At 40.5% G+C, this 12142-nt stretch overlaps 1 protein-coding gene across 1 annotated transcript in view; it reads left to right on the top strand.

Annotated features, from left to right (window-relative positions):
- Zyg11b (zyg-11 family member B, cell cycle regulator) overlaps positions 1–11180 on the top strand; it is a 53073-nt gene extending 41893 nt beyond the window's left edge. Inside the window, exons 11-13 of the mRNA XM_059255849.1 lie at positions 5759–5771; positions 6474–6571; positions 9685–11180. Coding sequence (XP_059111832.1) covers positions 5759–5771; positions 6474–6571; positions 9685–9875 — 302 coding nt within the window. The 3' untranslated portion in view covers positions 9876–11180. The remainder of the gene's footprint in view (positions 1–5758; positions 5772–6473; positions 6572–9684) is intronic.
- The last annotated feature ends 962 nt before the right edge of the window (positions 11181–12142 follow it).

The raw sequence follows: 12142 nt of genomic DNA, 5'->3' as shown, positions 1-12142 counted from the left end.
GAATGTAGGATGACGTCAGGAGGCTAGGCGGGCCAGGGTATTTCTCTGCTTAATGGCCAGGATTTCAAGAAGTGGGTCTGAATGCTAACACCTGTCTCAAGGGGGGTTAAGTATTTTGAATTATTTTCTACTATTCATTCAACATTCCTTCCTTTTATCCATATTTATTGAAGACAGATCCCTGGAATTTGTTCTCTGCTGTTTAAATTTAAAGATGACCAAGAGGGCTGGGGTTCTATGCCTGGTAAAGTGCTGGCTGTCATTTATAAAACCCTGGGTTTGTGATCCCTGTCACTGTCACTCAACTCCCATCCTACAGTTACCCCCCCCCCCCCAAAAAAAAAAACAACAAGAAGCCAACCAAACAAAAAACAAGAACAAAAGGCATTGTGGAAGGCTAAAATCAATCTATGACAATTAGGTATTAAGATAGGCAACTTACTGTCTGAAATATTCCCATTGCTGGAGAATTTTATTACAACTTATTTTCATTGGCTAATAAATGCTGGTATATTTTTGACTTGTTTTTTTAGATTTTAATTTTACATGTATAGTCCGTGTTTTGCCTGATTGTATGTCTGTGTACCACATGCATCCAGTGCTCTCAGAGGCCATTGAATCAGTACTCTGGAACTGGAGTTCCAGATGGTTGTGAGCCAACATGCGGGAGCTGGGACTCTAGCCAGAGTCCTCTGGAAGAGTAGCCAGTGCTCTTAACTGCTGAGCTATCTCTCCAGCTCCCCAGTGTAAGTTTTTGTCATCACTGTCAAAGGTGGTAGCTATAGTTTTGTAGGTTTATTCCTGAGTCTCCTTTCTTATTCACTGGCCTACATGTCTGGCATTGTCCCAGTTTTGTTGTTGTGGTTGTATAGTATAGTTAGAGGTCTGCTATCTCCAGCATTGCTCTTTTCTGCTTAGATTGTTTTGACATTCCAGGTCTTTTCTGTTTCTTTTTAAAAGTAGGTTATTATTTATGTGTGCCATGATGTGCATTAGACAGTCAGAAGAGAACCTTTGGAAGTCAGTCATCTTCTGTCTGAGGTTCTGGAGCTCACTTTCTCATCAGACTTGCACTGCAAGTGTTTACCCCAGAAGCCATGTGTTGCATAAATCCTAAATAGTCCTAATAAAAATCCAGAGCCAGATATTGGAGTAAATCCTGAAAGATCAGAGGAAACAAACCACAGCCACTTTGTACCTCTCCGACTCCTTAGCCAAAAAGAGAAGATACTGTCTCTGTGAATTCTCAGACTGAATACCTCTGAGTCCTCAGCCAAAAAGGCCTCTAGTTACTATCTCATCACGCCTTATATGCCTTTCTCCACCCAGCCATTTCACTTCCTATCTCAGCCTTCCTAGTGCTGGGATCAGTGGCGAGTGTGCTTCCCAAGTACTGGGCTTAAAGGTGTGTGCCACCACTGCCTGACCTCTATATTTATTCTAGTGGCTGGCTCTGTTGTCTGATTTTCAAGCAAAGTTTATTACAGTACAACAAAATATCACTACATTTCCCCTTTTTTGTGTAAAATAATAAAAGAAGGTTATAACTAATATAAGAAAAACTATATACAATAAGTACAGTAGCCATATACAGTATATATAGTCAATTACATTAACAATGTCCAGTCCATAAACATTTGACAAATTCAGAGAAAATACATTATCCTATTTTGATGAGTCCAAAGTGTTGTACCTAATTCACTTTCTATCCTAACTTGTATTACCAACCCAAAACTATCTTTTGATGTCTTTCAAACTTATACATTTTACACCTCTTTAGTGAGGTTTTTTTTTTCCTGAATTTGTTAACAAGGAAAACTATAACTATCTAGTCTTCAGCTCCCTCAGAGACCCGAGTAGGAAATAATATTAGCTGAGTAAGCAGGAAATGCAAACAAGCGACTTCCAAAAAAATGTGAGAAATGATAGAAACAGCTGGCTGCCTTGACAGTCTCCTGAGGTTTCTCTGCAATATTGGGGCATTCATCTTTGGCCTACAGGCTTAGCATACCTGTCAGACTCCTCTGTGAAGCAAGATTTTCTGAAGGGCTGTCCTGCTTTGTCTTGGCAAAGTTCGGCAGTCCTTTCTTTTGTGTCCTGCTTGTCCATTTTGAACAGCATACTGTCAGCAGTCGAGGCAAGGGTATTTTTTTTACCCGGTGGCTAACTTGACACAAAGAAAGTAAACTCCCTGTGGAGTTTCTTTAATGCACATCATCTTCTCTGAAGTTGATTGGTGCTGCCAGGAGCAGACATGTCTCATTGACATAAAAAAAGAAAAAAATCTATGTATTAAAACATCTTAAATACCATAGTCTGCAGATATCTAAAGTGTTTGAAGATGATCTGTATATCTAAAATATATTTTTATTTGACCCTGAAAACATACCTAAGTTTGATTGTAATGACTAACTACTAACTTGCATTTCTTTATTATCCTAAATATTTGGTAATAACTTTCAAGGACTAGAAAATTGCATTACATTGTTAAATGAGCTGTATGGTTACAATACCTTGAACAAGAGTAGAAATGTATATACAGTATATTCTAACAAAATTAATCTCAAATTTGTATCAATATACACAATTTGTATACAGTATACAAAAATTCAATCCAATGTAAAATATTTAAAACTAGTAGTTGCTTTTTAAAAGTAGATTCAATAATCTACCCTTTTTTTGGCCTGGAGAGAGGGCTCAGTGGTAAGAGCACTGGCTGCTCTTCCAGAGGACCTGGGTTCAATTCCCAGCACCCACCTGGCAGCTCACAACTGTCTGTAACTCCAGTTCCAGGGGACCTGACACCCTCACACATACACACATGCAGGCAAAACACTAATGCACATTAAAACAAAAAAAAGTAAAAATAAAAATTTAAAAAAAGAGTTGAAATAGTAGTTAAAAAATAATCTACCTTTTTATCTTACATCTATATTCCCTTTTTTTCTTTTCAGAGTAAATTAAATAATCTACCTTTTTATCCTATCATTTCTATATCTTTTTTTTCAGAATAGATTCAATAATCTACCTTTTATCTTATCATATCTATATCCTCTTTTTTTTCTTTTTCTTTTTTCTTTTCAAACAAGAATCCTGAATCTAATCTCCTTCATACAACTTTTTTCCTGACCATTACCAATAACAACTTGTAGCCAACCACCAAAACAATGGCAAATATCCATAACCCATCCATAGACCAAAAACCACCCGCCCCACCTCTTGGGAATGTGGACATCATGTTCTTAAGTTTGCTTCCTGCTGTCTGGGGGTGATGACATCTTTAGGGGATCCTGAAAAGGAAAAATTTGGGTTAATTGTCAAATTAACCTGGGAGAGAGGTAGCTGTATCGTTTGTTATCCAGTCTCTGCATAATGGGAAAGTGCAGGGCTTGTCTCAGGTCCTGGCTAGAGTAGTCTGTGAAGCTGGATCATCTCAGCTAGCCATCTTGAAATTGTCCTGAGCAGTTTTTAGTCCAAAGCCGATCTTTGCGTGGTGTTTGTCAGCTTAGTGTCCTTATCATAGTCCATGTGGAATCAGTGTTATGGAGTCCCATCATCATCTTGTAGACTTCAAAGGGTCTCATCATCTTTTTGGAGACTTCAAAGGTTGCTGTTAGGCATGGTCATGGTTCACTGCATAAAATCTTTTTCACGGGACATTTTTTTCTGGATGATTTGTCCTTTTTTCTTCAGATGTCTCATTTATCCAATGTTCTTCAGATTCCTTAGCCTTCATTCTCCTGAAAAACAAAAACAAAACCCTTCCCCAACCCTGACTTTAGGGAAGTTCCCAATCTAATCTTTATCAATTTTGATTTATAGTTTCTCCTGATTTTTTTGTTCTCTCTTCTATAGCTGTTAATATCATCCAGAGCAGTATGTTTTTTTACACTAGGCATTAGGTTCTTTAATTGCTCTGGGAAGGAGTTTCCTCCACGATTACAGGAAAGGACTAAATTTGATATGGGGGCCTGAGAGAGGCCCCTCAGAGCGTTTCCTGATGGCAAAGGCAAGGGATTACCTTGTCTGTCCCTTGTTGATCTACATTCATTAGTCCAATGTCTTCCTTTGCCATACCTTCTGCATAATCCAGAAGGGAGGGGTATTCTTTTGGGATTATTTCTTGAAAAAATACTGTTTCTAGGAACGTCCTGTTTACAGTCCCTTTTTAGGTGACCTTGTGTACCACAATTGAAACATCTGACATTACTATTTTTCTTCAAACCTCTGGAAATCACCTCTCCTATCCAAGCGTTGTCATGATCATGAGATTCAATATTGATTGCATCTCAGATCCATTCCTCCAAGGATCTTGCTTTTAACAGCCTAATTACCCTTTTGCATTGTGCATTAGCATTTTCAAAACCCAGAGATTCAATTATTATTTGTCTAGCTTTTGAATTTGATATCATTCTATTTACTGCTGAAGTCAATCTTTGTAAGACTCCTTCCAGTGTTTCCCTTTTTTTTGGGGGGGGGGGATCCTCTCTTTTAACTAATTTCTCCTTTAAGAAATCCCAATTGAGCCGGCGGTGGTGGTGCATGTCTTTAATCCCAGCATTTGAAAGGCAGAGGCAGGCGGATCTTTGTGAGTTTGAGGACAGCCTGGTCTACAGAGCGAGATCCAGGAAAGGAGCAAAGCTACACAGAGAAACCCTGTCTGAAAAAAAAAAATACTGGGAAATTATAATGGCTGTTTCCTACATCCATTACTGTGGTCTTATAAACGGGCACATAAAGCTAAGCTAAGAGCCAACCTAAACTCATCACAGAATTATCTGTAAATACTAATAACTCTCCTTTTTCTTTATTGCATTCTTTTGTTCTCTAGCTAAAACATGAATCCTGAGTTAAGTAACAGTGGAGAAAGTGCTCACCCTTGTCTCAGTCTGGTTTCAAATGAAATTATTTATTTATTTATTTTGCCATTTGGTGTATAGTGTGAGCCTACTTGGGCCTGTTGCATCAGGCTAATTTCCTCAGACTTTTATAATGAAAGCTGAACTTTGTAAAAGGCCTTTGGTGATTGAGATGATCATTATTTCTGTCCTCGAATCTGTTTATGTGCTGTATAAAATTTACTGGTGTGCATATGTTGAGCTATCCTGAATCCCTGGAATGATCAGCTTGGTCGTGATACATAATCTTCTAAACGTGTTCTTGAATTTGCTTTGTAAGAATTTAATTCACAGGCAGTGGTGGCACACGCCTTTAATCCCAGCACTTGGGAGGCAGAGCCAGGCAGATCTTTGTGAGTTCAAGGCCAGCCTGGTCTTCAGAGCGAGATCCAGGAAAGGCACAAAGCTACACAGAGAAACCCTGTCTCGAAAAACAAAAAAACAAACAAACAAAAAAAAAGAATTTTAATTCACTTTTGGCCTTTTGTTTGTTTTGGCAGTTGGTTGGTTTTTGTTTTTATTTTATTTTTTATTTTTTGAGACAGGCCTGGCTACATAGCCGTGGCTGGCCCAGAACTGTAGCTCACTAAGATCTGTCTGCTTCCTGAGTATTGGGATTAAAAATTACCGCCATTCCTGGCTTCCCTCCACCCTCGAGATGACTTTCAGTTTTTTGGTTTTTTGCTTGTGATGGATTTGTTTTAGGTTGTGTATGTCTTCTTGGATTAATTTTAGTAGGTCATTTAGAATTTTAATCCATTTTCTGGAATATTAGTTTTGAAAATATTCTCTAATAATCCTCTGGACTTCGTTGTAATCTGTTGTAACATGTTTAAAATCTCTAATTGTATTAATTTCAGTCTTTTGGTTAGTGTGACTAAGTGAACCTCCAATTTCATTTTTTCTAAGGAGCAACTCCTTATTTGATTGATAACTTTCATCCTATTTATTGTCTCTTGTCATGCACTGCTTTGGGGTTTGCCTGTTTTTCTAAGACCTTGAGGTACACTGTTAGGTTATTCTTTTAAGATCTCTCACATGGTCTTGCGTAGCTCAGGCTGTGTTGTTTTCTGAAGCTAGCAGCCCATCTGCCTGTGGTGCATATGTGTGTACGTTTGTTCTGTCTCCTTGGTGAATGGCTCTCTATTACTATGTGGTAGCCTTTTACCTCTTCTGCCTCCTCCCCCACCTTTTTTTTTTTTTAATCACCCTGGCTGTCCTGGAACTCAGTCTGTAAACCAGGCTGGCTTCAAACTCACGGAGATCCAACTACCTCTGCCGCCCAATTAAAGGTGGGAGCCACCACACCTGTCTTCTTCTAACTAATTTTAAAGTGTAAAGTGTATTTTCCTAGGGGGGAGACCAAAAAGGGAAAACAAAACAGACCAAACGCTTTTGAAAAATACACACACTCACACACCCCTTAGTACAGTATGTTAAATACTTTTTCTGTACCATGGTGTCTTCTATCAGTCTAGAAATGGCATGTGTCTTCTTAAAGATGTAAGAATCACTACTTAGAAAATGATACTTTATATAAAATGTGACTTTGATTCTTTTATTTTGAACCTTTAGATCCTTTAATCCATTTTTCCCACTACTTGGCTGTTTTACGACACCAGGAGTCCAGCTGTGGGCAGTTTGGGCCATGCAACACGTTTGCAGCAAGAATCGTATGTACCAAAATTAGAACTATGTTCAAGCGAAATTCTCCTTTACAGAAAGTCATTTGGGGGAGGGGGTTAAGGGTTGTTGAGTTTTTCCTATATAGTCCTGGCAAGCTAGCATAGAACTCACTATGTAGCCCAGGCTAGCCATAAACTCTCAGGAGTCCTCTTGTCTCAACTTTTTGAGTGGTGAGGTGGATATATACCACCATGCCTAGAACATGCTAGACAAGACTCTTCTCTAACATATATCTTCAGCCCAGAAAGCCGTGGGGTTTTTGTTTTTTGTTTTTAAGAGGTTTTTTGTTGTTGTTGTTGTTTTGGTTTTTTGTTTGTTTGTTTTGGTTTTTTGTATTATGTTTTTTCAAGACAGGGTTTCTCTGTAGCTTTGGAGCCTGTCCTGGATCTCACTCTGTAGACCAGGCTGGCCTCGAACTCACAGGGATCTGCTTGCCTCTGCCTCCCAAGTTCTGGGATTCAAGGTGTGCGCCACCACAGCCCAACTTCTTTTTTTTCTTTCAAGACAAGGTTTCTCTGTGTTTCCCATCAGTCCTGGAAATCTGTAGACCAGACTAGCCCCCAACTTGGAGATGTACTTGCCTTGGTGCCCGCTGAGTCCAGAAGAGGGCATCCTACCCCCTAGAACTGCAGTTAGGGATGTGAGTGCTGGGAGCTGAGCCCAGGTCCTCTCTAAGAATAACAAGTACCCATTACAGCTGAGCCATCTCTTCAACCCTAAGCTCGTTTGTTTGAGACAGGGTCTCACTATGTAACCCTGGCTTGTTTGGGCTAGAACTTATTATTTAGACCAGGCTAGCCTCCAGCTCATAGAGATTCACTTGCTTCCCAAATGCTGGAATTCAAAAAGCCACTGCCATACCCAGTTCCATAAAGCCCGCCCTTTTTTATTTAATTTTTATTTTATGGGTATGGGTGTTTTGCCTGCATGTATGTTTGTACACCACCTACATGCAATCAGATTCCCTGGAACTGGAATTACAGTGGTGCTCTTAACTGCTGAACCATCTCCCCAGCCTCCAGAAAGCCATTTTTTTTGTTTTGTTTTGTTTTGTTTTGTTTTTCAAGACAGATAGGGTTTCTCTGTGTAGCCCTGACTGTCCTGGAACTTGCTCTGTACACCAGGCTGGCCTCGAACTCATGTAGATCTGCCTGCCTCTACCTTAGTGCTGAGGCTAAAGGTGTGCACCACCATACACAGCTCAAAAGTTATTTGTGGTTTTTTTTTGTTTTGTTTTTTTTTCCAAGACAAGGTTTTTCTGTGTTTTGGTGCCTGTCCTGGGTCTCGCTCTGTAGACCAGGCTGGCCTCGAACTCACAGAGATCCACCTGGCTCTGCCTCCCAAGTGCTGGGATTAAAGGTGTGGGCCACCACCGCCTGGCCTTGAAAGTCATTTTTAGTCATTTTTAAAGTAATATTGCACTGCCTTTTTGTTTTGTTTATTTGTTCAACATAAGTCTCACTGTGTAGACCAGGCTGGCCTTGAACTGACAGAGATCCACCTGTCTTTGCCTCCCAAGTGCTGGGATTAAAGGGGTGTGCCATGACCACTGGCTGCACTGATTTTTAAGTACATTTACTTGTGTGGGGGCAGGGTACACATGCTTTTGTGGGTATACGCACCCATGCATACACATTCAAAGGCCAGAGGAGGACATGGGTGTCTTCTCTTTTGCCTTCTGCCTTGCTCTCACTGAACCAGGAGTTGGCTGTTTTGGGTAGGTTGGCTGGCCAGGGATTTTGTGGGACCTACCTGTCTCCATCCCAAAAGCTGGAGTTACAGGCACACATGGCCATGCCTGGCTTTTTATGCAGTTCTAGGATTAGAACTCAGGCTCTTATGCTTGAACAGCAAACCCTTGTACCCATTGAGCCATCTTCCTAGCCCCAAGACACTTTTAAAATACAGAGTAAGAGATTTAGATTATGAATTCAGTGAATTCTTCCAGAGAGCTTGGTAGGTGTGTTTGGTGGCATGCCTTTGTTCCAACACTCAGGAAGTTGAAATAGGGTCAAAAAAAGTTTAAAGCCAGTCTAGCCTGCATAATAAGACCCTGTCTTACAAGAAAAGCAAATCAGAAAGAAAGAGGGAGAGAAAGAGAAAGAAAAATAGGCACACTTAAAAATAGCTGGGCAGCCAGAGGGTGGTGGTGCATGCCTTTCATCCTATCACTTAGGAGGCAGAGGCAGATAGATCTCTTTGAGTTCAAGCCCAGTCTGGTCTACAGAGTGAGTTCCAGGACAGGCTCCAAAGCTACACAGAGAAACCTTGCCTGGAAAAACCAAAAAGAAAAAAAGAGCTGGGCTAAAGAGATAACTCAGCAGTTAAGAGCACCAGCTGCTTTTCCATAAAGGATCTGAGTTTAAGATTCCCAGCACCAAAAAAAAAAAAAAAAAAAATTAAAAAAAAAAAGCCGGGGTTGGGGATTTAGCTCAGTGGTAGAGTGCTTGCCTAACAAGCACAAGGCCCTGGGTTCGGTCCTCAGCTCTGAAAAAAAAAAAAAAAAAAAGACAAAAAAAAAAAAAAAGCCGGGCGGTGGTGGCGCACGCCTTTAATCCCAGCACTCGGGAGGCAGAGGCAGGCGGATCTCTGTGAGTTCGAGGCCAGCCTGGTCTCCAAAGCGAGTTCCAGGAAAGGCGCAAAGCTACACACAGAAACCCTGTCTCGAAAAACCAAAAAAAAAAAGATTCCCAGCACCCACAAGGTGACTCGACCACCTATAACTCCAGTTCCAGGGCATTTGATACCTTTTCCTGGCCTTCTCTGGGCCCTGGCATACAAGGGGTACACAGACATACATGCAGACAAAACACCCATACATATAAAATAAGAATAATTTTTTTTTTTTTTTTTTAAGATTTCCTGAATTCAAGGGAATGAAGTGGAGATTGATAGAGGAGGACACCTGATTTGTGCGGGGGTTTTTTGTTTTTGTTTTTTTAGGCAGGATCTTTACTATGTAGATTTGCTCCATATACCACCGTGCCTGGCCTTTGATGCATTTGTTTTGTTGTAAGCTCTAAAGAACTTGTTTTGTTTTTGGGATAACTTCAAAATGCATAAATACCTTAAGAGAAATGTTCTTGTATTTTTCTTTCAGCTTCAAGATACTGCAGCATGCTGATTGAAGAAGGAGGACTACAGCATTTGTACAACATCAAAGAACATGAACAGACAGACCCCTACGTCCAGCAGATTGCTGTAGCCATTCTGGACAGTTTAGAAAAACACATTGTGCGCCATGGGAGGCCCCCTCCCTGTAAAAAGCAGCCCCAGGCCCGACTAAATTGATAGCCATAGATAGTTGGATAATGAACAACAGGAATCATTTTTGTGGTTGGTTCATTTGGAATAATATGCTCTCTGGTGTTGGGGTGTGTGGTGTGTGTGTGTGTGTGTGTGTGTGTGTGTGTGTGTGTGTGTGTGTGTGTAAGAGTCCTGTGATCCATTTGGGATTGGTAATGTACAGTACTGCCCATGTGAACAGTCTGATTTGTCTTGTGATTTTTAACTTATGAAGCAAGAAAGGTCTTCCTTCATTATTGTCTTTTAGGAAATCTTTCAGTGTTTGAACTTAACCTGTGCTTGAGATGCTACAGTTTTATGATAAATTGCACGAACCCTTATGCCAGACTTGTCTAGAGTCCCTTCCAGGTCATTTGCAGCCAGGTCATTTGCAGCGTGAGCAGGGCTGCTGATGTGACATCGGCTCTGCTTCGGTTGTAAGTTTTATACTACTTCTGTAAAAATGCCCTCATTCTCTGTGTATCTCTCACAAGATGCGCTTCTTTGTGTGAGTGGAAATCCACTGTGTCTCTGGAAGCTCTTGGCTGTTTGGAGCCTGGATAGCAGTCAAAGAAATACAAAAGAAAAGCCTTGGACGAAGAACGGAGTTGAAAGGACTTAGACACTGCTTTTATGGCGTAGCTCTGAGAGTGGGACAGGTTCTCCTTGTCTCCCTCTGCCGAGGCCGGGAGCAGGAGCTGTTCTCCATGCCGAACGCTGGAAGCAGGGACTGTTTCTGCAGGTTACTCTAGAGATACTCCCCAGTTACCACAGTATCCTGTGTCAAAGCCTCTCTGAGACACTGTCTGTCATGTTGTAAAAGAGTGCAGTTTTTTAAATGTCGTTGGTTAAAACTGGCCGTTTTTACCCCTTCTTTCCCAAAGTCAGTCTTACTCAGTGGAGTAGAGACTACTCACAAGAGTTAATTTGCTTAGTTAAAATACAAATTGACAACAGAAAATTTGCTATGAAAATTTAACCTTGAGCTGGGCTGTGGCTCAGTGGTAGAGAGTGTTCTTAGCATGTATGGATTCAATACCCAGCACTACACACAAAAATGTTAATTTTTCTTATGATAACATGCAGATATCTGTCAGCATAAATGGCTCATTCCTGTACTCTTATCACTCAGGAGACGAGGCAGGAGGGGTGCCGTGAGTCTGAGGCCAACCTATGTTAGAGTGACCTTTAGTATATCTTCATTATGTGTTCATGTTAGAAAAGGATGTCCACATCCCACGTCCAAACATGCAAGAGAAGAATAGGCTGCTGCTAAATGATTAAATATGTAGCTGACCAGGTAAAAGGAAATGTTTTTGATGGACTTTTTTTAGACAGTTGCCTTTCCTTTAAGATAATTGATACAGTGAAGAATCAGTTATTGTCCTATTACCCTGGGAGGTATCATGTTACCAACAAACTTAATTTCCATTTCTATTTTCATTTTAAGCTGGGAATAGTTGAGACCTATAGTCCATTCATCACAAGGGTGAGACAGAAGGGATTACACGTTGTAGGTGAGCTTAGGCTACAGAGCTGTAAGCCAGCCTGGACTATACAGGGAAATCCTTTCTCACAAAACAGAACAAAATTTTTATTTTAAGGAGGCTTGGTAGCACTTGCCCTTAATCCAAAACATTAAGGAGCAGGTGGCATTCAAGGCCAGCATGGGCTAGATAACAAGACCCATTTCAAACAGGTACAGTAACAAGATCGTTTTGTGAATAGGTTTAATCTGAAATCTCATCTGACCACATTTTATTCATACACATCTAAAATGTTTTCATTAAGTTTTAAAATGATATTTTTAAATAAGTCAGAAATATTTCAGTTTAGAAAGGAGCTAGTTTAAGCTGGGCATGGGGCATATACCTGTAATCCTAGTGTGTGGAAAATGAAGGGAGAAGACTGAATTCGAAGCCAGCCTGGGCTACATGAGAGTCACTGTCTCTATAGGAAACCAACAAGCTGATTGATTTATTAGTATGCTTTTAACATGGCTGACTCATGTTTCATACTACTGCCACAGACTTCAGACTTGAGTGTTTTGGGCTTCCTTCGTAGGAATGAATACAGAATCAAACTGAAAGAAAATAGATACATAGAATTATCAAAAGGCCATATAAAACAATGGTTGAATTCTCACTTCATTGATTTCAAGGGTTTTTTAGAGCCATAAGATACATTTTCACCTGCGATGGTTCCTCAAACATGATCTGCCACTGGAGAGGCAGGATTGTTGAAAGTTTGAGGCTAGCCTAGACTACCTGTTG

The sequence above is a fragment of the Peromyscus eremicus genome, chromosome 2, assembly GCF_949786415.1.
Source record: "Peromyscus eremicus chromosome 2, PerEre_H2_v1, whole genome shotgun sequence".
NCBI classification, from domain to species: Eukaryota; Metazoa; Chordata; class Mammalia; order Rodentia; family Cricetidae; genus Peromyscus; species Peromyscus eremicus.
The sequence above is the reverse complement of the archived record's forward strand: the minus strand, read 5'-3'. Positions and strand labels throughout refer to the sequence as shown.